This window comes from Aquarana catesbeiana, linkage group LG03 (assembly GCF_042186555.1).
Source record: "Aquarana catesbeiana isolate 2022-GZ linkage group LG03, ASM4218655v1, whole genome shotgun sequence".
Lineage (NCBI taxonomy): Eukaryota > Metazoa > Chordata > Amphibia > Anura > Ranidae > Aquarana > Aquarana catesbeiana.
The window spans coordinates 624,392,852-624,418,847 of record NC_133326.1 but is presented as its reverse complement, the minus strand read 5'-3'; the positions used below and the strand labels follow the sequence as shown (position 1 = coordinate 624,418,847).

General features: G+C 43.0%; 1 protein-coding gene across 2 annotated transcripts; it reads left to right on the top strand.

Annotated features, from left to right (window-relative positions):
* Positions 1-695: 695 nt before the first annotated feature.
* On the top strand, positions 696-22,317 carry LOC141133174 (uncharacterized). Of its 2 annotated transcripts, none has more exons than XM_073622371.1 (4): positions 696-796; positions 7,041-7,093; positions 12,391-12,975; positions 22,106-22,317. In XM_073622371.1, exons 2-4 carry the CDS (start codon positions 7,045-7,047, stop codon positions 22,231-22,233), a joined length of 762 nt encoding a protein of 253 aa, XP_073478472.1. In that variant the 5' UTR covers positions 696-796; positions 7,041-7,044; the 3' UTR covers positions 22,234-22,317. The 2 variants fall into 2 exon arrangements, with proteins under 2 accessions (XP_073478472.1, XP_073478471.1); XM_073622370.1 differs by having other exon boundaries at positions 710-808.
* Positions 22,318-25,996: the final 3,679 nt, after the last annotated feature.

Sequence of the window (25,996 nt, the reverse complement as noted above, 5' to 3'; positions counted from 1 at the left end):
CACCGTTTCAGGTCTGATTTCAGCCCGAATTTGGACTGAATTCGGACCTGAAATGGACCAAAAGACTCACAGGACTCCTCTGCAATTTGCACCAGAACCGCTGTGAAGATGTGTGAACCGGCTCCATAGAGAGCCGGTGAAAATCTCCTGCTATGTGAATGGGAATGTGGAGAAACCCACATCCAATTCCCAATAGTGTAAACCCAGCCTAAGCCTAGGCTCACATTGAAGTGATTTGGTATGCCATTTGACATGTCCAAATCCCAATTCTCAAAAGTAGTTCCTGTACATGTTTTGGCGACTTTGGGGGGCGATTTGTACAGGAACCCGCACAGAAGCCTGTCAAATTGCCCCTGAAGTCGGACTGCATTGCCGGGTTGAAATTGTGTGAATTCAGCTGAACTCACTCAATTTCTAACCCGCTCCAGTGTGAGCCTGGACTTAAGGACATTTTTTATAAAAAAAAAAAAAAAAAAATGCTTTCTGGAGTGCTTCTTTAAAATATCTGATGCAATTTTCCTTTAATTTTTCTCTCCCAAATTAATTGCATATGTATGAATGCCATGGTATAGCACACGGAAAACCAATATACAAATTCTCTCTATAACTTTTTATTGGGTGTTGTCCCTAAACAGGCTATACAAGCTATACACACCTATAGCACACCTATAGCATAAATTATAGGTTAGCCCAGAGAAAGTCCTTGCCAGTTTACAGGGTGTGAATTTCATGGTGGCGGTTAGTATAAAAAGGGACTTGTCTCCATAGCTGTATGGATTGCTCTCTGCTGTGAGAGGTAAGCAAAAAGGTAATATGTTATATTCCCTTGGTATGTCTTTTTCTTCTGTTTCAAGAATTTTATTGTTTTTTCTTAACATAGTGTAATATTTTTTTTTGTTTTTCTTAACATAGTGTAATAAATACATTGTTACATCAAACAAAGAAGATATACCGGTATATAAATACAATAGACATATAGAGGTATTCCTAATAAAAAGAAAGTAAGGATATATCAGACAAATAAGATAAAAATAAATAAATAAGACCTTAATAAAATTAATATTTAATAATTAATTCTTATTTTATAATAAGTATTATTGTAATGAATCACTAATCAAATGAATCAATTAAAGTTGTTCAAGTCAAAAGAAATATATAATGATAAAAAAATACAGAAGAAGAATGTGGGTAAGATATGTATGTAAGGTATGTCTTTTTCTAATGAACAGTTCTCCAAATCAAGTTCAGTTCAATTCAGTTCAAAGGCTTATATACGCGGTCAGTCAAAGCCTTTTCATTCAAATGCAGCGCTGCTAAAGCTTAATGCACACGGGACACTGAGGCAACCTCCTCTGAACAAACTTTTTGACAGCTTCAAACCGGCGTTTAAAAATGCCCGTTTTGCGGCGTTTGCATGCTGCGTTTTGTCGCATTTGCGTCTAGGAGCGTTTATTTAAGATAACATTATAGGACCCTCCCAAAGCCCAAAAAACAGTATTATTTAACTATTTCAGCCATTCTGTGAGACCAGAGTGAGTAGCAGCAGCTGAGAGAGCAGCAGTGTACTTGTATCTACCTCAATTTCGGTGCTTTTACTATGGATCCCATAATGAGCATATGTGAGGAAAAAAATGAACATTTTTTAATATAATTAATTTTTAAATTGCGATTGATTAGTATATATTTTTGTTTATATTTTTTTATAAGCTGTATATGTAATTTCATTTTATTTATTTATTTTGTCTTTTTTATGCAAAATTTAATTGGAATTTTTTAAATATGTTTAATTCTTAAATTGCAATTGATTAGTATATTTTTTGTTTATTTTTTATTATAAGTTGTATATGTAATTTCTTTTTTTTATTTATTTACTTTGTCTTTTTTATGCAAAAGTTAATTGCAATTTTTAATATATGTAATTTTTAAATTGCAATTGATTATTAGAATTTTTCTTTTATTTTTTTTTTTAAAGCTGTAATTGTAATTTCATTTTTTTTTAATTAATTTATTTTGTCTTTTTTGTGCAAATTTTAATTGCAATTTTTAAAATATTTTTAATTAACCCTAACCCTAACTGGAAACTCTAACCCTAGCTTGTTCTTTGAGGGGAAAACCCTAACTATAACCCCCTAACCTTAATGGGAAACCCTAACCGGAAACCTTAACCCTAACCGGAAACCCTAACCCTAACTTGTTCTTTAAGGGGAAAACCATAACCCCTAACCCTAATGGGAAACCCTAACCGGAAACCCTAACCCTAACTTGTTCTTCAAGGGGAAAACCCTAACCATAACCCCCTAACCCTAATGGAAACCCTAATCGGAAACCCTAACGCTAACCCTAATGGGAAACCATAACCCTTACTATAACCCTAAACTTGTTCTTCAAGGGAAAAACCTTAACCCTAACCATAACCCCCTAGCCCTAATGGGAAACCCTAACCCTATATAAACATAGCAAGCAATTACAAGTTTTTTAAATATTTTTTTAGTGTTTTTTCATCATTTGCTTCATTTTTAAGTTTTGTAATGTTAAAAAATAGGGTACTTGTAAAAACGCTTATAAACGAAATCGCGGCTAAACGCCGATACCATATTTAGCGGCGTTTAGCGTCTGAACTCATTTTTTTGCCTTCAAAGAAAAGCCTATAAACGCAACTGCCTAAAAACGACATTAAACGACCCTGTGTACATGTACATAAGATAACATTGGATGAGTTCAGGGCAGCTGAAAAAAGCAGCCAACTGCCTCTGAACATTTGTTTACCAGCAAGAGTGTACATGAGGCCTAAGGCTCCATTCACACTAACGCGTTTTTTGATGCATTTTGCATTTTGCAGAAATGCATGGGAATTTTTTAACATGGGTTCCTATGGAACATTTTCACATCAATGCATTTTTGTACCTCTGCGTTTTTGGAAAGGGTCAAGGACTTTTTTTCATGCAAAATGCAGCGTTTTGCATGTAATAGAATTTAATGGACCAGCATCAAAAACGCAAGTACAGCGTTTTTGCAGCATTTTTACAGCGTTTTTGCTGCGTTTTTGAGCATTTTTGGCGTTTTTTTTTTTTTTTAGACTGTATACAGTCTAAAAAAAAACTGTAAAAAAAAAAAAAAAAAAACGCAAAACGCGGCAAAAACGCTGCTCAAAAACGCGGCAAGCACCATAAAAAACACTGCAGAAATGCTCAAAAGCAACATGCATAGATTTGAATCGAGCCTAAGACTTACATTTGATAGTCTTACATTTGAATACGAAATGCTGGAGGACAACACCTGTGTCTTCTTACAGGTTCCGTATCTTTGACTATCTTGAGTAGCTCGGGGTGACATAACTGCACGAACAACTCAGTGTACAATATAAAGAAAGTAGAAACCTTTATTGCAGAAGACACATAGTAGGTTGATTTACTAAAAGCAAATCAACTATGCACTTTGCAAGTGCAGTTGCTCCAGATCTTAGTAAATGAGGTAAAGCTTCACGTTGCAAAGAATATCCAATCACATCCAAGCAAAATAAAAGAAGCAGCATTTGGATGATGGAAGTCAGCAGAGCTTCCCATCCTTTACTAAGCCCTGGAGCAACTGCACTTGCAAATGCTCTTTCCCTTTAATAATTCAAACCCAATAAGTCTCTTCTTGAATAAAATTGAATTTAAAGGTAAATATCCACTTTAGGATGCCATATATTTTTCTGTTCAATAACATATGGAAATGTCTGCTTCTGAACTGCATTACATTGATTGCAGAGCTACTGCAAGTCTACAATTCACATTAGCAAGGGACAATTAGTAAGATGCTTCTGTGAAGAGTAGTTGTGACCAAAAAATATTTTGCTTTAATTAGCAAATAAAAAATGGACATACATTTTTTTCCTTTATGTCTAATGGTAAAACTTTGTTTAGTTTTAGTTTGAGTGGGAAGTGGTTAAAAGCCTTGTAAATTTTCTTTTTTTTTTTGCTGTTTGTGTCTCGTTGCAAAGATTTCCGTTCACTTTCTGTTCTGTAGACAAAACAGGAAGGAAGGTATAAAAAATGGGGGAAATGGCGCTACCCTATAAAGCACTAAGTGGTTGTTAAGAAGTAGTGTGGAGTATTAAACTAGACTCCCTACACCAAATTAAAAGTGAACGTACTCCCACAAAAGAGTGTGATATGCAAAGTGGGTATGTGAAAAATATATCAATCCATAACTAGAAAATATATTAAAAAAATATAGTGTATATACAAAATCTGAAAGGTGAGTATGTGTTAAAATATGTCTAAATAAGGCTAGGATCCAGCTCAGATTAATAATTAGTGGGATGCATACCCACCCAACCTTATGACCCAGCCAAATTCTATAAGATTAACAAATCGTTATAAATATATGATATAATAAATGTATACAGAATAATAGAGTGCAAGAATGTCCACACCTTACTATACAAGCGCTAATTGTGTAAGCGTACCCTTATTAATAAAGTGCAATTAAATCCGCACCTAATCGTAAATATGATAAGTCTCCAATATGATAACCCAAGACCCTAATCAAAAATAAAAATGCATATGAATAAAAAGAAAAACAAAAAATATAAGTAGTCCCAAAATGTCCAATATTGCGTAAATCAAGTGACTTCGGTGCACAACAAATAGTGTGACTGTAGTGCTCCCCCAGTGGGTCCCCACTCACCAGACATAGTTACCCCTGCAGGGGTAGTAGGCATAGAGTAGGTGACTGTGAATGAATCTCCACCTTGGTAGCTGTACTAAGCCATCTGTTCCTCCATCGGGCTTGTCCCCCTGTTCAATCAGACTCCGGAGTGTGCTCCAATCAGGGCTTCCCAGGTTGTTCCTCACCAACATGCGGCACAATCCTCACAGAAAAAAGCAAGGGGCTCCCATAGTGCAGTAATTAAAAATGAAGTTTATTAAACTAATGTAAAAACAATCGCTGGTAAGCAAGAGAGAGAAACCGCATTAAAAAAGGTAGGCAAAAAGCCGGTCCATGTCGTGCGTACCATCTGCGTTCTAAGCTCTATTCTTCCGGGTGTGATGTAAGAGCGTGTCTCTGCCTTACGCGTTTCGTCACTAGACGTTCTCAAAGGCGCTTTTATAACTAATGGCTAATGACAGGGGTTATAACTCTCCCTTACTTTATCCAAAATGGAAAAAAAAAGTTTTGCCTTTAGATTTACTTAAAGTGGAAGTAAACCCTCCTATCATTTTCATCCAAGGAAGCTGCCATCTTGGTCTCTGTTTAATCTTCAGCTGCCATGATGCTGCACATGTGATCAGTTATGACTCCAGCCAGTGGCGGCCCGTCCATTGGGGGCGCACGGTGCCATCCCCTCTATCCACGGCCGCCACATCCTAATTGATGCTCTATGATCCACGGCCGTTACCCCCCATTCATGTGTCCGGCCCCTTTCAGGGCGCTGGGCGCATGAATTACAGAGACGGGGGTGTTTTTTTGAAGCACCTGAAGACTTCTAAATAGGGTGGGCTCGTGGCGCAGAGTATTGTGCCATGTGCCCACCCAGGTGTTACAACAGCGAATGAATATTCGCTGTTGCAACACCGATCCTCCTGCCAAGCGGGAAGCGGGTCTGATATTCATCACCCGATTGGCTGAAAGGGCAGGCGATCCTATTGGATGCCTAGGAGAAGATGCACAGCGGAAGCAAGGAGGAGAAGACACAGGAGCCGCTGCTTGATGCCTGCCGCAGTCTGATGTCCGCCGCTGTCCTGATCCCCGCTGCTGCCCGATGTGCCCGCAGATGCCTGATCCCCGCCACTGGCCAATGTGCCCACCGCCTAGATGGGGTAAGTGCTGGTGGACCGGCAGACAACGAGGGGGGGGATTGAGTTGCCGTGGGGGGTTGGTTGTTTGCCGCCTCCCAAAAAAACCACCATCCACCTCCAGCCAATGGGTGGTTTGACAGTTTGGTTAAGAGAACACCCACTGTGACAGTTAGAGCCGGTTCACACGGGGGCGACTTGTCAGGTGACCTAGCCGCCTGACAAGTCGCCTCCCGTTCTGTACAATGGAACCGTTCTAATCGGAGCGACGCAAGTCGCTCCGACTTAGAAGAAAGGTTCCTGTAATACTTTGGGGGCGACTTGCATAGACTTCTATACAGAAGTCGTCTTGCAAGTCGCTGTGGCAGTCGTGTGCAGGTCGCCTCACCGTGTGAACCGGCTCTTACATTCCCGGCATGTACAGGAAATGTAACTGTTTTTTGAAACTGTTAAATCTATGGGTTTACGCCTGCTTTAAGTGACAGAGTAGCTTTAAAACAGACAAAAGAAGGTACAAATAACATTGTACCATATGTGTTTTCTGATGATCTTTGCCTTGGCTGATGTCACAATATATTTAGGGCCACATTTTGTTCTTTTTTTATTTGACTAGACTTGTATCAATTATTTTTTCAAAATGCTAAACCTAGGAAGGGGAGTGAGAGAACGGCTCAAAACAAATAAGGCAAAATAAATGTGTAGAAATGTTTAAGGTGTTTTTAAATAATTCATTACAGTGCAGGTACAAGAGGGATTTTGGAACAAGTTGGGTAATAGGAGCTCAGTATAGATCACATAGGCTGGGATAGGCTGCAAGGGACCATTTCTGCACAAGTATCAGCCATAGAAAACAGAATGCTTTCTGTGTGAAATGGCTTGTATTTATCATGCTATCGCTATGCATTCCCATTTAGTTCTATACAGATTAGAACATGCTCTATACAAACAAAAAACAAAAAAACACAAGGCAAAAGCATCAGGAGATATGGTTGCATATTAATTCATAATTTCGGGGCTCATTTACAGCTATGTGTTATGTGTTTTTTTGAAGCAATGACTTCCATGCATCCATTCATTTCCTATGGTTCCTTAACAGGCTTCTATGTACCAAAAACAAAGAAATGAATGAACACATACCCTAAAGTGTATACTAGTGCACAGGGGCTCTGTATAATTTCTGTCTGCTCATGAGTATTACTGCAGATAAATGTATATTTTAAATTGAAAAAGCATAAATTGGATTTTTTTCTTCTCTTGCAGAAACATGGCGTCGTTGACATTGTTCGTTTGTTGCCTGTTAGTGGCATCCACATGTAAGTACCAGGGATCCTGCATAGCATATACTACTTTTACTCTGCATGCTAGATAATAGTTTTGATAATGAATTGCCTGTAAATACTTTTTTATCCCACTGCCTGTGAAGCTGATCTTCTTGCCTAGAAACAATGGCTGAGGAATCTTTTGCATCCTACATTTCACTACATTAGTATCAGATGTGGTTCCATCCGCTGGCCCCATGTCACTTCAGGACCTCGGGGGACCAACACAAGAAACCATAGTGCACAGTGGGGGAAACATTTGTTTCTTTGCAGTTAAATATTGTTCTTTACAGGGAGTTCATTTTTAAAACTTTTTTTTTTATCTATGGACAGAGTCACTTTAACAATTTCTCGCCCTATAGCCAAAAGACAGCTACAGCACGGCCGTCTAGTTCTGGGAGGGCGTCCAAGGATGCCCCACCAGCGGCCCTTTACCGTCTGATCATCTGTGTCCAATCAAAGCTGATCACACGAAAACACACTTGCTGGTTATCGACATTCCTCTCCTCTCCTCACAACATGAGGAAAGGAGAGCTGGTAACTGGCAATTGTGACAGGACTTTTACACTGATAATCAGGGCACAACAGTGTCCATCAGTGCCGCCTATCAGTGCAGCCTATCAGTGCCCATCAGTACAGCCACATCACGCACATCAGTGAATGAGAAAAATGACTTATTTGCAAAATTCTATAACAGAAACAAAGAAAACCTTTTTTTTTTTTTTCAACATAAGGAGAGCGGGTAACTGGTAATTGTAATGGGACTTTTACACTGATAATCAGGGCACTGATCATCAGTGTCCTGATCATAAGTGCAGCCCCAATAGTGCCCATCAGTGCTGCCTATCAGTGCCCACCAGTGCTGCCTATCAGTGCCCATCAGTGCCTCCTCATCAGTGCCACCTATCAATGCAGCCTATCAGTGCCCATCAGTTCTGCCTATCAGTGCCCACCAGTGCTGCCTATCAGTGCCCATCAGTGCCACCTATCAATTCAGCCTATCAGTGCCCATCAGTGCAGCCACATCAGCGCACATCAGTGAAGGAGAAAAATTACTTATTTGCTAAATTTTATAACAGAAACTAAGCAAAACTTTTTTTTTTTACAAAATTTTCAGTCTTTTTTGTTTGTTTTGCAAAAAATAAAAAACCCAGTGGTGATTAAATACCACCAAAAGAAAGCTCTATCTGTCTCAAAAAATGCTAAAAATGTCATCTGGGTACGTACTATGCCAATGCTAGGGTTTATTATTTAGTCACAACAGTAACCCTCAATATTGGTGTCAGAGCCTGCAGTACTAACCCCCAATATTGGTGTCAGAGCCAAGGGTAATAACCTCCAGCACTGATGTCAGTGTCTATATTAATAACCCCCAGCACTGGTGTCAGTGTCTGCAATAAAAATCCCTAGCACTAGTGTCAGTGTCTGCAATAATAATTCCCAGTATTGGTATCAGTAGCCACAATAATAATCCCAGCATTGGTGTCAGTGAACACAATAATAACCCCAGCATTGGTGTCAGTGAACACAATATTAACCCCAGCATTGGTGTCAGTGAACACAATAATAACCCCAGCATTGATGTCAGTGAACACAATAAATAACCCCAGCATTGGTGTCAGTGAACACAATAATAACCCCAGCATTGGCTGTGACCTCAATAATAACTCCCGGCATTGGTGTAAGTGATTGCAATAATAACTACCAGCATTGGTGTCAGGATCTGCAATAATGATCCCCGACATTGGAGTCAGTGCCTGCAATGATAAACCTCAACACTGGTGCCAGTGCCTGCAGTAATAACCCCCAACATGTGTTTCAGTATTCTCAATAATAACTCCCAGCATTGTTTTCAGTGCCTGCAATATTAACCCCCAACATTGGTGTCAGTAGCTGCAATAATAACTCCCAGTCCCAGCATTGGTGTCAGTTGCCACAATAATTATACCCAGTATTGGTGTCAGTGGGTGACAAAATAACCAATATTTGGTCTTGTTTTACTCCATTGTCTCTACAATGTACCCCCAGGCCCTATTATTACTAAAACACAGCAAATCAAAGGGTGAAAGCCTCATGCCATGAAGCGACACTCACTATATTGACCATGCCCATAGTTGCCAACATTGCAAAAAATAATGTGGGACACTTTTTTGGCTGAAGGCGGAGCCATATAATAATTAGGGGGCGGGGCATGCATTTGTAGGCGTGACACAGCAATAAAAAAAAATGCAGTGCGCGAAGAATGAGCGTGGTTTACGTGAAATAGTGGCCATGACTTAAATGGGCGTGGCTCAAAGGGGGTGTGGTTAGAGTCTGAGATGAATGAGGGATGGAGAGGGAAAGGGGGAGAGAGGAATGGAGGGACAGCAGCCCCAGATCCTTCACAACAATTGAAATATGTGTATTCTAGAAAGTTTAACAATCAGCAGATAAAGATACTCTAAACACCTGGTGTTAGCACTTCAATCATCCCGACACCATGATTGTTATGGTGTCAGGATGATTGAAGCGCATTATTTCTATTATCACATTGTAATATAAAATGAAATAGTTCAACTCACCATAATGCAGAATCAGTGGGAGCACTGAGCGTGTCACCTGCCACGTCGCCTGCCACCAGCAGAGTCCTTACTTGCATCAGGTGCCCCGGCAGAGTCCCTCCTTGCATCACATCAGATTCCTCAGTCCCCCTTTTCCCATCAGAGTCCATAGTCCCCCCTTTCCAATCCTTTTTCACATCAGAGTCTGCAGTCTTCTGGCACCTTTATACATTACAGTTCTCAGTTTCCTCCTTTCCCATCAGAGTCCCCAGCTCCCCCCCCCTTCCTTCATCACATCAAAGTCTGCAGTCACCTGGCACCCTTTCACATTAGAGTTCTCAATTCCCCCTTTCCAATCAGGGTCCTCAGTTCCCCCCCTTTTAATCAGAATCCTCAGTCCCCCCTCTTTCCAATCAGAGTCCTCAGTCCCCCTCTTTCCAATCAGAGTCCTCAGCCCCCCTCTTTCCAATCAGAGTCCTCAGCCCCCCTCTTTCCAATCAGAGTCCTCAGTTCCCCCTTTCACATCAGAGTCCTCAGTTCCCCCCTTTCCAACCAGAGTCCTCAGTTCCCCCCTTTGACATTCAAGTCCTCTGTCCCCCTGTTCCCATCAGAGTCCATAGTTCCCTCCTTTCCAATAAGAGTCCTCAGCCCCCCCCCCCTTTCACACCAGAGTCCTCAGTCTCCCATTTCCAATCAGAGTCCTCTGTCCTTCCCTTTCCCATCAGAGTCCTCAGTTCCCCACTTTCCAGAGTCCTCAGTTCCCCACTTTCCAGAGTCCTCAGTTCCCCCTTTCCAGAGTCCTCAGTTCCCCCCTTTCCAGAGTCCTCAGTCCCCCCCCCCTTCCTTTCACATCAGAGTCCTCAGCACCCCCATCATTCTGGGGGGCATCGTTCTGGAAGACATACAGTTAGCAGATGTGTATCCCAGACTTTGCTCCTCCTTCTGTAAGCAGCACATCCCCCAGGAGAGGGGAGAGAGGCAGGCTGAGACTTCTAAATGGGGGCTGACCGATCTCCTCCTCCTTCAGACCTCGGATACATGACACTTCTGCCTACACCCTGCCCTGCCATCCTCCGCTACCAGCACCCTGCCATCCTCCCATGCTGGACATACAGCATGGTGATGAGAGTGGCCGCCGACTCCGTGTGTTCCATGGAGATGGGAGGGGCCGCCGATCCATGCAAGAGGAGAAGCCGATTTATTGGCTGCATGGATCAAGCCCCCTTCCTCTCTCCACTGAGCACAAGGGGGAGCGATCTAGCGGCGGCGGCGGCTCCAGCGGCCATTCTGCTGAAGCCAGCTGCAAAAAAAGGTAAAATCCAAACATTCCCGATTTCCCTGGGCAAATCCCGATTCGGGACAGCCTCCGATCGGGACGAGGGTTCCAAAATCGGGATTGTCCCAGGAAATTCGGGACTGTTGGCAACTATGCATGCCCGCCCCACAATTGTGTGGAACGCAAGCATTTCTTATCTTGTTCCTCTGAAGGTGTCCCTCCTAATTATTTAGATATTTTAATATTGGCAACTTTTACTCTATCTACATACAATATCTGCTTTAATCAAACGGTGATCTTAGTGGTTGATTTATCATATACTGTATATTTTGGCATGTGATTGAAGGACACGGGCCTGATTTATTAAGCTGTGATAACATATACTGCATTGACAATTTCCATATTAAAATCCAACTGTAGGAAAACTATTCTTTTAGTTTTGTGTGGAAAGGATTATAAACTCTGTAAGAAATATCATCTCAAGTCACTAGGGAATAAAGAAAAACTGCCAGCCCTGTCTAACCCTTCCCTTTTATAGTACAAGTGCCATATCTGCTCATTGTATCCATATTGGAAAGACTCCCTTTACTGGGATCACAGACAGTAATAAAAAACCTGACAAAGGATCTAGGACTTCCCCACTCTGCAAAACTAAAAAACAAAGTTGGTAATTATGTATTATTATGATGCGATTCATAAAAATCATGAAAACTGAACTGATGTTTCACTGTGGCCCAAAGCACACCTTATCAGTGTGTAGCATGTTTTACAACATTGGACCTGATGGGTTCTGAGGAATGGAATGCATCAGGAAGTACACTCCCAATGATCCTGTGAGGTGCTCTAGATTCTATCTGAAGTGAATTACAGAGAACTAGGACTAAAGTACAACTGAGTTGACTTTCTGGCTTTGAAATGATTGCATAGTAGCGTTAGTAGCTCTTTGACTGGTTCCACTTGTCCAGGATTGCTCTTTAAACTACAGGCATACAAAAGTAATATCAGAGCTGTGGAACTATTATGTAAGGGCCGGTTCACACCAGATGCAGCCCAGTGCGTTTTCAGAAGCATGGAAAGTAGATTATATGGGTTCCAATGGCTGTTCAGTGCATTCCAGTGCATTTTTTCTGCACTGAACTGTAGTTGAACATGGCAAAATGTATAAAAAATGCACCAGAACACATCTAAACACATTAAAAATGCAGTAAAACAAAACCCGGGAAAACTTGAAAAAAAGGAAAAAAACAAGAGGGGGAAAATGCACTTGACTGCATTGAAAATGCATCAAAAATATGCATGCAGAATCATATCCAGATTGGGTTTTTGTAGTGTGAGCTGTAAGCAAAAACACATTTGGAACGCATCCAGAGTGTGTTTTTCTGCTGTGAACCGGCCCTTAAAATTTCCATTGAAAAGATGTTAAATAACATATAACATATGCAAAAATATCTTGGCTTGTGTTCATATTTCTGCAGATTCTCAGCCGGGTTGGTTTGGAGGACATAACATTTTTGGACCTCATTTTGAAGGACGATATCCCGTCTCAGGACGAAGTGGAGCAAATGGTGGAGGACGTCCCGGCACAGGAGGCTACCCTGAAGGACGTCCCGGCACAGGAGGAAATGTAGGATACCCAGAAGGACGTCCCGGCACAGGAGGAAATGAAGGATACCCTGAAGGACGTCCCGGCACAGGAGGAAATGGAGGATACCCTGGAGGACGTCCTGACACAGGAGGAAATGGAGGATACCCTGGAGGACGTCCCGACACAGGGGGAAATGGAGGATACCCTGGAGGACGTCCCGACACAGGGGGAAATGGAGGATACCCTGGAGGACGTCCCGAAACAGGGGGAAATGGAGGATACCCTGGAGGACGCCCCCCCACTGGAGGAAGTGGAGAGTACAATGGAGGGTATCCTAACTCAGGAGGATTAGGAGGACGTCCCAATACTGGTAGTGGATCTACTAATACAGGAGGATCTGAGTGTAAATGTAAAATTCCAGAACTCAAATGCATAGATAGTAAAGCCAATGGAGTTAATGCAAAATGCCCTACAGGTAAGATATTTTTTCATAGTAAATTATACTGATTTAAAGTAAACCAAATCCCAAGAGAGACATGAATGCTGCAATTTGTTTAAGTCTCCTGAAAAATCGAGTTCCCTGGCTGTCAGTCTCATCATTCTGACCATGTTGCCTGGCTGTATCCTGGCGATCTTGCATTATACTCTGAGTCACTGTGTGATCAGGAACAAATAAGCAAATAAGGACATCTGACTGAGCCCCTACCTCATTTCATGTCATAGCCCTCTATTTTTTTTTCTGTAAGGCTAGGTTTCCACTAGTGCGACTTGTCATGCGACTTGGGACTGTAAAGTTGCATGACAAGTCATACCCCAAGATTTCCAATGAGTACCATTCATATATGTGCCATTTCAAGTCGCAGCAACTTCAAAGTAGTCCCTGCACTAATTTGGTCCCACTTTGATGCGACTTGAAGTTCATTGACCTCAAGAATACACAGGCATTGTTTCAAATAGCATCCAAATCGCAGCAAAATCAGGTCACAATAGTGGAAACCTAGCTTAAGTGCTGGCTTAACTCCTCCATCTGGTATCCCCACATGACCTTTTATGTAGCTGTTTGGAGAGTAGGGAAGGATAATGGAGCATCCTGTCTTAATCATTGATCCATGGAAAAAAGAAAACAAATGAAGGCACCTCTGAATTAGACTGTAAAGTGTGTATTCATAAAATCACATAGTAACTTACATCAAGGATTACAATGAAGGGTACATCTGTAGTTAGACACTCTGCGAGGCATCCATCACGCTGGTCAAATGAAGGTAAGCTGTATCAGCCGCTCTGCGGGCTCTCCCGGCCGGCAGGAAGATGGTGTAGTGGTGGAGAGCTGGAGAGGAGACTTAGAATGCTCCCTGGACCGCAGAGCTGGAGGGGATAACATCACAGGCGTGATCGCGACGCGTTTCTGGGCTGGCGCACCCTGGTGGTGGGAGGAATGCGTGCTCCTTTTTCAAGCTTGAAAGACCTACCTACAAATGTACCCTTCATTGTAATCCTTGATGTAAGTTGCTATGTGATTTTATGTATACACACTTTACAGTCTAACCCAGAAGCGCCTGCATTTGTTTTCTTTTTTGCATATCTTGGAGACCGCTTCTGCTTCCCTGCTAAGGCTGGCCCTGAATCACTAGACTTTTCTCCTGGCTGCAAAGCAGCCCACTGGCCATTTGGACTTCAGTATCATAGGATCTGTTTCGGTACCAGCGCCACGTGTATATCTGTTATTACATTGATCCATGGAACCATAGGGTTCCTCCAGAGGTTTACATGGGTTTCTTGAGCAAAAAGCAATTTCTACCTCAGATAAGTAACCACTAACACACTAACATGATCTTTTTTGCTATTTGTATGGGGGACATTCCTCCCACTGACTACCATTGCAAGAAGCATTCTTCTCATTGACTACCAAATTAACTCCTTCAGATCCATGCTATAGCCGAATGTTAGCTACAGCGCGGATATGCTTTGCCGGGAGGGCGTCAATAGACGTCCTCTGCTTAGCAAGCTGGCCGTGCCCCCCTGCAGTGTGCGCACAACTGGTTGTGCGCTGTGATCACCTGATTTATTGAGACTCTGGTGATCACAGATCGAAGTAAGAGGTCGATCCCGCCCCCTTACCATGTGATCAGCTGTCAGCCAATGACAGCTGATCACGTGTAGTAAACAGAGAATTGGTAATCGTTTTTTTTTTCCTTCTCACGCTGACAGCGTGAGGAGAAAGAAAAGCCGATCACCGCCTCCTGTTGAAGGGACATTGGTCCCGAGCAGGAAGAGGCGAAGCTGCCTCATATGTGCCCACAGTGCCCGCAAATCAGTGGCCACAGTGCCCACCAATCAGTGCCCACAAGTACATCAGTGCCACCTATCAATGCCCACGAGTGCCACCTATCAATGCCCACCAGTGGTGCCTCATCAGTGCCACCTAAAAGTGCTGCCTATCAGTGTCGCCTATCAGTGACAATCAGTGCCCATTAGTGCCAGCTATCAGTGCCACCTATTAGTGCCCTTCAGTGCCACCTATCAATGCCCTTCAGTGCCGCCCTTCAGTGACGCCCATCAGTGCCACCCATCAGTGCCCACCAGTGCCGCCTATTAGTGACCACCAGTGCCGCCTATTAGTGACCATCAGTGTCGCCTTATCAGTGCCCATCAATGCAGCCTATCTGTGCCCATCAGTGCAGCCTATTGGTGCCCATCAGTGCAGCCTATCAGGGCCCATCAGTGTAGCCTCATCAGCGTACATCAATGAAGGAGAAAAATGACCTGTTTGCTAAATTTATTAACAAAAATATAAAACGGTTTTGTATTTTTTTTTTTTAATGGTGATCAAATACCACCAAAAGAAAGCTCTATTTGTGGGGGAAAAAATGATAACATTTTAATTTGGGTAAAGTGTTGTATGACCGCGCAATTGTCATTCAAAGAGTGACAGCGCTAAAAGCTGAAAGTTGGTCTGGGCAGGAGGGGGTTTAGGTGCCCAGTAAGCAAGTGGTTAATGTAGCATTAGTTGTTGTTATAATAATTATTTGCAGGGATTCCCTGAGACCTGTGTAGCGCTACCCCTGTATGGGCCGCTGGTATTACGGTAATTGTTTTTTCCCTAAAAGAACAGAAGCTGCCCACCGCCGCAAGCACCAGTCCATTCACACCGGCTCGAATAACACAGATTAGCGGATGTCTTTAAGATTTATTGTTTGAATAAACCTTAAACAGGAGAGGAATTAGGGCATGGAGTACTCCAAAATTATTAGCACATAAGCAACTAGAGGACAATCCTCTCCTTAAGTAAATGTAAATGTTTGACAGTCTAAACTCTCACAGCTGAGGTAACTTTCTGAACAGGCTAATGCTGGCCATACACTATACGAAAAATTGGCCCAAATTCGATCATTTGGCCAGTTCGTTCGTCTTTTGGCCAGTTAATGGGCACAAAATGGATAATCGTTGGGACGTTTTTGAGCCGAAAAAACGAAGGACAAGTTTGGAAGTTGTCTGCCGAACGAACGATAAATTGAAAGGTTAATGTGTTTCCAGTGCAAACTGTTTGCACTAGGTATATGTATAAAAACTAACAAAAAATGGATTCATTTATGTCCACTGAACGATTTATCGTTCATTACATGATGGCACTATCATTTGCTCTCATGGCCGAATGTTCGTTTTTTGAAAATGGGTTTGGACGATTTTTTGTATCGTGTATGGCAGTGGTCATCAACCCTGTCCTCGGGGCTCACTAACAGGCCAGGTTTGCAAGATAACTGAAATACATCACAGGTGATATCATTTGCTGCTCAGTGATTGCAGTATTCTAGTTTGCATCACCCCCAAGGTAATACATTAAACCTGGCCTGTTAGTGGGCCCACAGGGTTGATGACCACTGGTGTATGGCCAGCATTAGACCTCACAGTTAAAGACTAAAGCCTCGTACACACTAGTATTTCTTTCCGTTCAACCCAGCAGGGCTGAACAAAAAAAAAAGCTGACCGCCCAGGTCGGAGCCGCTGTGCTAACAATCCGATGTTAGTACAGTGATCTCCCCTGCTTTTCTATTGTGTTCTGACAGGGAGGCGGCCCCCCTGCCAGAACCAGGGTTGCCAACCTCCCACAGCATTTTTTACTGACAAAACATGGAAAATTTACTGGCTGAGCACATTTCTACTGGTAACCTGAGAAATTACAGATCTCCTATTGGAAACTAACAAAGTGAATATTTGAACAGTATAAACATGATATGGAAACACCAACAATACCTATAACAAAGTAATTTGCTTGATTTACACTTAAAAAGTCAACACAGCATGAAATTATCAGCCTCTGATATTTACTGGCAGATGTAAATAATCATCGATTTTTACAAACGGTCAGTAAATTTACTGGCGGTTGGCAACCCTGCCCAGAACACTCAAGTCAGCACTCTCAGCCACTGGCGCTGATCGGGAGACGGTTGGCAGACCTTTTCTGGTCGTAACCCTTCGACAGAAGCCAAGTGAGCGGCTAGCTTCTGTTGAACCAGACGATGCCACCTGACATTCAGGCCGTGTGTACAAGGCTTTAGAGGCAAGTTTCTTTTGGCATCTGGTTACCTTGCACCTATGCACAACTATGTACATTACAAGGATTTTAACAAACTTTGTTGCAGAGTCTTACCTTTTGTTTTTCAGAGGAAATCACTGCTTGTTCCTCAGTGCTGAGTGAGAGCCGGTTCATACTGAGGCAGCACGACTTGCAGCGTGACTGCCTCAGGCGACCTGCACACGACAGCAGCAGCGTCTTGCAAAATGACTTCTATATAGAAGTCAATGCAAGTCACCTCAAGTCGCCCCCAAAGTAGTACAGGAACCTTTTTCTAAGTTGGGGTGACTTGAGTGGCTCCTATTGGAACAGTTCCATTGTACAGAATGGAACGCGACTTGTCAGGCGGCTAAGTCGCCTGACAAGTCGTCCCAGTGTGAACCGGCTCTTAGTCTAATGGCAGGAGTTTCATAATTATCAACCAGATGCTGCAGGTGCAGGGCTCTAATGAGGAAAATTGCTGTGCCTGCATCCCTTTAGATTTGATTTCCTATTGGGAGTATCTTATCAAAAATTACATGCCAAAAAAACTGATTTGTATCTTAGTGTAGACTTCTGAGAAAATCAGTGAGCCAATCACACAAGCAGAAAATGATGTTTCTGGGGGCGTTCTGTACACATTCCGTGTGTAGAACACCTCCAGGTAGCCATATTGCATTGCTTTTTACAGAAAATTACAGAGTTGCAAATTTCAAAGGAAAGGTAATTTTTAATAACATTCAATTACAATATGACTTGTGTTGCAATTGTATATGCTATAATATTTTTTTTTATTTTCTATTTTTTTTCCCCATGAAAGTGGAGTTACCCTTTAATCAAACATACCAGTATTGTTTTCTGGAGTGTTTTCATTTTCACCCTGCGTACTTTTGCATGCAGAGTGGTACATTCAAAGCATAGCGATAGCTGTCACAATTGCCAATGTGTTTATGTCAGTTATTATGTAATTTCTCAACTTATCTTTCGAGCCCTCAAGGTTTTTGACTGTTCTCATGTGCAGCACCATGGCAACTGCAGATCTAAATAGACACAAAGATGGCGCAGTCCTTGGTGGATCGGATGGTTAAGTTTAAAGATTTCTTGCCTAAGCCCAGTTGTGACTAATTCTCTTTAAATGTATTTTGCCTTTGCACCCACAGATTTGGTGTCATCCGTCTGCCTCTCCGCCTCAGTCAAACAGAGGAAGCTTTGTATTGAATGCAAAGCTTCCTGTGAATGGCTGAGCAACACTCAGCCTGACTCCATTTTGTTCTGGGATTGGGATGCTAAGTCCCCATCCTACTGCTGGAAAACAATGTTATATACAGTATATGCAGCTGAGGCTACATACAGTTAATACAGCACATCCAGTGTAGTAAATACTTTGTTTGGGCTAGCTTGGCCCAAACAAACTATTAAAGGGACATTAAATGCGGAGTTAGGCTTTTAAAGGCGGAACTAAACTGACCAATTTACATTCAAGGCATGCCTCTGATGATAACTGTTACAGTTTCCAGCATGCTTCTGTCAGTTCTCAATTAAAGTGATTGTAAAGTCTCGTTTTTTTTTAAATAACAAACATTATACTTACCTCCTCTGTGCGGTTGGTTTTGCACAGAACAGCCTGGATCTTCCTCTTTTCAGGTCACTCTTTGCTGCTCCTGGCCCCTCCCTCTTATCGAGTGCCCCCTCAGCCAGCAGCTTTCTATGGGGGCACCCGAGTCGAGTCAGAGCTCTATGTATCCATTCAGACATGGAGCCCCGACCTGGCCCCACCCCTCTCTCCCCTGATTGGCTGACTGACTTTGATTGACTTTGATAGCCAATCAGGAGGAGTGTGCCTGATGGCTTAGACATTCGTGGACATCGCTGGAGAGAGATGGGGCTCAGGTAAGTAATTAGGGGGGTGCTGGGGGGGCTGCTACACACAAATAGTTTTTTTATCTTAATGCATAGAATGCACTAAGATAAAAAACATTCTACATTTACAACCCCTTTAAATTTTCAAGCCCTCAAATAGCTAAACACATGTGCAGCACCATGGCAACTGCAGATCTAAATAGAGGCTAAAATTACTCTATTGCCGCGTACACATGAGCGGAATTTACGGCAGACTTTGCCCGGCGGATGGGATTTCGTCGGACAATTCGATCGTGTGTGGGCTCCAGCGGACTTTGTTTTCTCAAAAGTTGGACGGACTTAGATTTGAAACGGACTCGAGTCCAGTCGAAAAGGCCGCTCGTCTGTATGCTAGTTCGACGGACAAAAAGCCACGCTAGGGCAGCTATTGGCTACTGGCTATAAACTTCCTTATTTTAGTCCGGTCGTACGTCATCACGTACGAATTCAACAGACTTTGGTTGATTGTGTGTAGGCAAGTCCGTTCATTCAGAAAGTCCGTCGTAAAGTCCGTTGAAAAGTCCGCCGGGCAAAGTCTGCCGTAAAGTCTGCTCGTGTGTACGCGGCATATCTTGTAAAGATTAGGAGAGTTTAGTTCCGCTTTAACATTCACACCATATTTACTTGCTAACATTTGGAATTTAGTGTTTTCTTTTAAAAGAGATCTAAAGTCAAATAATATTCCATTCCCTTAACCACTTCAATACTGGGCACTTTCGCCCCCCTTCCTTCCCAGACCAATTTTCAGCTTTCAGCGCTCTTTCACTTTCAATGAGAATTGCGCGGTCATGCTACACTGTACCCAAATGAAATTTTTATCATTTTGTTCCCACAAATAGAGCTTTCTTTTGGTGGTTTTTATTCATGACTCCGTTTTTTATTTTTTGCGATATAAGCGAAAAAAGAGCGGAAATTTGGAAAAAAAAAAACAATATTTTCTTTTTTCTATTTTAAAAGAAATCCAATAAAATCAAATGTCATCATAAATGTAAGCCAAAATGTATTCTGCTACATGTCTTTGGTAAAAAAAATCCTGTTAAGTGTACAATAATTGGTTTGTGTGATCACGGAAATATGTACGCAGATGATCATGTACAGACATGCGCAGATGATCATGTACAGATGTGTGCAGATGATCATTGGGACATATGATTTTACTGTTACATATGTGGGACAGGTGTTTTTACTGTGTGGGGACGTGTTTTGGGGACACTATTTTGGAGACTTGTGTGTTTACATTGTGTGGGGACATGTGTGGGGACACTGGGCTGGTGATCAGTGTGTAAAAAGCTGTAAAAAACAGCTCATACTCACTGATCACCGGCCAGCTGCAGCGATCTGCTCTCCTCTCCTCACTGACAACTTCCGAGTGAGGAGAGCCGATTGCCTAGCAACTCTATTTACTTCACATGATGGCTGTGATTGGACACACCCATAATGTGATCAGGAGAGACAATCACAGAGCCCTCCTGCCAATCGGAGATGCGCCGTGTCCGGGTGACATGAGCGCATCGGGATCACGCCGCTGCGTGGGCACGCGCGGTCCCCCTCCTTCTGAAGGACGTTCCTGAAGTCCACTCAGAAGGAGGAAGCGCCCACCCGGCCGTATATGTGCAGTGGCCGGGTGGGAAGTAGTTAAAGTGTGTTTATAGCCATTATCATGGAGAATGGTGAGAGGTTAAAACATCTTGTCAGGTTTTTATTTCTGTCTTTGCCCAGGCTAGCAATATTCTCTCTTTCTGTTTGTCCTGATGACCATTGTTACACAGACAGAAAGTGATGGGAAATCCAAAGTTTTTAGAGCTGTCACCAAAACAAGAGGTGAGGATAAATCTTCCAATGGGCACACGTGTTCTGGTGACAACTGTCCAAAAGGAAAACTCCCTTTATTTTGCAGAGATTTCCTCTTATTTCCTTTTGTGTCTCGGAAACAGGAACCAAAGAGAAATCTTCTCCATATGACAAATGGCAAAAAAACAAAACAAAACAAAAAGAACCCTTCACCATTCTATCCAAATTAAAAAAAAAAGGTTTTACCTATACATACACTTTAAACAGAAGACATGACATACCTTTGAAATAACAGCCAGGAGTCCTTGGCAGCTGGGTAAATATCCAAATGCGTTGCCATTTGTCCTATAGTCTCAGCTGAAGCAGAGGATAAGAGCCCTTTCAGCAGCACATATCATATGGCCAATGGAGTGTTAATTAACTATACAGTAAAACCTTGGATTGTGAGTAAAATTTGTTCCAGGAACATGCTTGTAATCCAAAGCACTTGTATATCAAAGCGAATTTCCCCTTTAAGAAAAAATGGAAACTCAAATGATTCATTCTACAACCATTTATTCATAAATCTTTCAGTTTATTGTCCATATAAAAAGATTATAGCAATGTGATAGGTTGTGTAACCATAAAATGTCCATCCACAAATGGAAACCTCCACAAGGGGATTAGAAGCAAAATCCAGCAGGAGCTACAAAGTATAAAAGAGAAGAGAGGCGCCTCTAAGTGTAGCAATATGGTTACATTTAATGAAGGTACAACATTTAGCAACTTACATGGTTGATGATTAAAAGAGGCACATCTAAGTATGCAGGCATCTGGGGTAAAGCTGTCCATGTAGACCGTCCTCCGCACCGCCGGCTCTCACCGCTGTCGGTCTGCAATCGTGACCAGGAAGACTACCCTGCAGTAGAGCGATCTAAAAGCGAGACTTGAACCACTCGTGGAAGGGATGACTTTGATGGTGAGGAGGATGGTTTATGTGGACAGCTTTACCCCGGATGCCTGCATACTTAGATTTGCCTGTTTTAATCATCAACCATGTGAGTTGCTAAATGTTGTACCTTCATTAAATGTAACCATATTGCTACACTTAGAGGCGCTCTCTTCTCTTTTATACTCAGTTGTGACGTGATGCTACTTGTATATCAAGACATCTCTTGTATATAAAGTCAAAATTTATTAAAAAATTTTGCTTGTCTTGAAAAACGCTCTCAAACCAAGTTACTCTCAAACCAAGGTTTTACTGTATATTGGCTTAAAAATATAGAAAACTATTGCTTTTTAGTGCATCTGACCATTATCTTTCAGCTTAAAAGTGACATAGTGCTTCCCCAGGCAGATGACGCTGTTCCCTTTTTTTTTCCAGGCTATACGGCTACTTCATGCTCATGCGCCAATGGCTGTGGTACAAGTTTATTTCCAAGTCCTGATTCCTGCAAATGTGAATGCTTTGAAGTAGACTGGACCTTAGCTCGCTGCTGCAAGAACGTCTAATGTACACAGCAGCACTACATCTTCATATCTCTTAATTTGTTCCTTTATTTCTGAGTTGATCATTAAAAACATTTTATATAATAACTCTGAGATATGAATGTATATGATTGATAGAACAAAACATACTACCTTTTTGACACCAATACACAGGACAACCCCAAAAAATATATATATACAGTCTCCTACATATATATCCACTGCATTCCAGTCTAGCCAAGCCTATATCTGACTGCAGGCCATTCCTGGTGTACATTTTCAAATATACTTTCAGGCAGGCAGGCAGGTGATTCAGTGATCTGCAGTGCATTAAATATATATACAGTCTCCTACATGTATATCCACTGCTTTCAAGTCTAGCCAAGCCTATATCTGACTGCAGGCCATTCCTGGTGTTTGTTTTCAATTACACTTTCAGGCAGGCAGGCAGGTGATTCAGTGATCTGCAGTGCATCAATTATATATACAGTCTCCTACTCAGGGCCGTCTTTTATATTGATTGGACCCTGGGCAAGAAATTTTTGTGGGCCCCCCTCCATGCAGTTTTGCTCTCCACCTGCTTTGAGACATACAATAAAAAGCAGCTAGACTCAAAATCAGTTTACTGAATCAGATCAGACAGCGATTGCGATTGGTTGCCAGAGGTTACAGTGTATCATTACCACTCACTGACTGGTTGCTAGAGGTTACAGCACATAATTTCTGCTTGTTGATTGGTTGCTAGAGATTACTGTACATCAATACTGCAGTGCTCACTGATTTTGGAAAAGGGTTTGGGAGTTTCTTCCGCATTTGTAGCGCATAGAGCAGCCCATTGAAATGAATGGGCTGCCCTACACATGACCTACATCTTTATCCACCCTGTCAGTACACCTTTGCATCCTTAAACCCATGCTAACCTCTGCACCCCAAACCTCCCCATCCTCTCCACTCCTCCTCCCCTTTAACTCTACCTGCCTCCTCTGCTCATCTTTGCACCCACATTACTTACCTCTATACATCCCCTCCTTGCTCACCTGTGCACCCCAAACTGTAATTCCTTCGCTGCCTACCTCTGCACACCCCACACTACCCCCCCCCCCCCACTAATTTGCTTACCTTTGCAGAACAGGCTGATGGTAGGCTTAATGACCACAGTTGTAGGCAAGACTTTCAAGTATGCCCTTTACCTCCCCAGTGGGCAGCATTCAGTATAGGTGATGGTGGATATGACCTCCAGGGGGGCATGATATACATATGAATTCTGCCTCTATTTACATATGAATCCTGCCGGTCTGCCGCTTTACATATGAATGCCCTCACTATTTACATATCAATGTCTGTATTTACATATAAACACAGGGTCTGCAGGTGAGTCATCTGTACACAACAATAGGGCAGAGCTGGGCAGCATTAGTAACAGAACTTTACACCGAGATATCAGGACACAGCAGGGGACTAAAACCTCAAGAGACAAGGGAATTTAAACTGGGATAGTTGCCAAGTATGAGGCAGCTGCTTTGGGCCCCACAACAATGACAGGGCCCAGGGCAGCTGCCCCTTTTGCCCTACCTTAAAAACGGCCCTGCTCCTACATATATATATCCACTACATTCCAGTCTAGCCAAGCCTATATCTGACTGCAGGCCATTCCTGGTGTACGTTTTCAAATATACTTTCAGGCAGGCAGGCAGACAGGCAGGTGATTCAGTGATCTGCAGTGCATGAAATATATATACAGTCTCCTACATATATATCCACTGCATTCCAGTCTACCCAAGCCTATATCTGACTGCAGGCAATTCCTGGTGTACGTTTTCAAATGCATATGTATGTATACAGTCTCCTACATATATATATATATATATATATATATATATATATATATATATATATATATATATATATATATATATATATATATATATATATATATATATATATATATATATATATCCACTGCATTATATATAGTCTAGCCAAGCCTATATCTGACTGCAGGCCATTCCTGGTGTACTTTTTCTAGTAAACTTCAGGCGGTGTTTTGCTAATAAAATTTTACAGCATGTCTGGAAGGCCACCAAGGAGAGGCAGACGCTCACAGGCCACTAAAAGAGGGCAAGCAGGCTCTGTGTCTACAGCCAACAGTGCTGGTCGTGGACACGGTGCATCCTCGGCACGTGGCCGTGGGGCACGCTTGACCTTTTTTTCAGCAACTGGCCGTGTTGATCCACAACATGCAGAAGAGTTGGTAGAGTGGATAACTAAGCCCTCCTCATCCTCTGTCACTCAGACTCAGAGTAGTTTGTCTGCCAATGCAGCTGCCAAAGCCACCTATTCCATCGGCTCAATGTCATCAGTCACTCCTTCCCTAGCCCCACCATCATGCACGGAGGAGTCCCCCGAACTGTTCGACCACAGTGTCGGGTACATGCTGCAGGAGGATGCGCAGCGTTTTGAGGGCTCCGATGATGGTACCCAGGTTGAGGAAGCCAGTAACGTGAGCCCAGAGAGAGGGGGTGCCCAAGAAGGACAAGAAACTGGCAGTCATGTGCCCCCAGCTGCAGCATACTGTCAGGTTTGCTCCAGTGACGAGGAGGGAGGGGATGATGAGGTCACTGACTCTACGTGGGTGCCTGATAGAAGAGAGGAGGAGGAGGCACATCTCCAATGAGGCAGGATGCCCTCCAGGGGCCAGCTTAAGGGCAGCCACCCGACTGCATCACACCGCAGAGCTCCGCAAGTGCAGGGCGCTGCTGACTACCCGCGTATTTTGAAAAGTTCTTTGGTGTGGGCTTTTTTGATAAGTGTGCAGCAGATCGCACCGTTGCTGTTTGCAACATATGTCTGAAGCATATCAAGCGTGGCCAAAATAGCAGCCGCTTTGGCACCACATGCTTGACCAGACATATGTCGACCTCCCATGCAGTCCGTTGGCAACAGTACTTAAAAGACCCACGCCCTCTCCTTGCTCGTTATCAGCTGGGATCACCAACCCCACTATACCTTCAGTCCTCTCAGAAACATGCACTGAGAGGAATGAAGGTGTAGAATTAGGTGTGCCAAGTACTTGCGGGCAATCTGCTATCGCTACACCAACATCTGATTGTAGCAGGCAAATTTCCCTACCCCAGTTGCTAAACCGTCAAAAGAAATTCGGTCCCAGCCATCCACATGCTCAGCGGCTGAATACTAGCTTGGCTAAATTGCTAGCACTCCAACTGTTGCCTTTTCAGCTGATAGTGAATTTGTGGAATGTGCGATACCTCAGTGGCAGGTTCCCAAACGCTATTTATTTTCACGGAAGGCCATTCCAGCTCTCTACCGGTATGTGGAAGGCAATGTCTTGGCCTCGTTGGACAGGGCGGTCAGCGGTAAGGTGCATATTACCGCTGACTCATGGTCCAGCAGGCATGGACAGGAATGTTACCTTTCTTTCACGGCGCTCTGGGTAACTCTGCTGGCAGCTGGGAAGGATGCAGGACAGGGTGCAGTATTGTTGGAGCTTGTTCCACCACCACGGCTACAAAATGCTAGTAGTGGTGATTCTGCCACACCTCTCTCCTCCACCCCCTCCTCTTCTTCTTCCTCTATGGCCTCTTCCTCTGCAGATTTCTCCTCGGAACCAGCGGTGCTCCGTAGGCGTTCAAGGGGCTATGCAAGCACTCAGGCAAAAATATGCGTTGCTTGAGTTGGTCTGCTTAGGGGACAGGAGCCACACTGGGGCAGAGATTCTGTCAGCTCTGCAGGGGCAGACTCAGAGGTGGTTGATGCCACACCAGCTTCA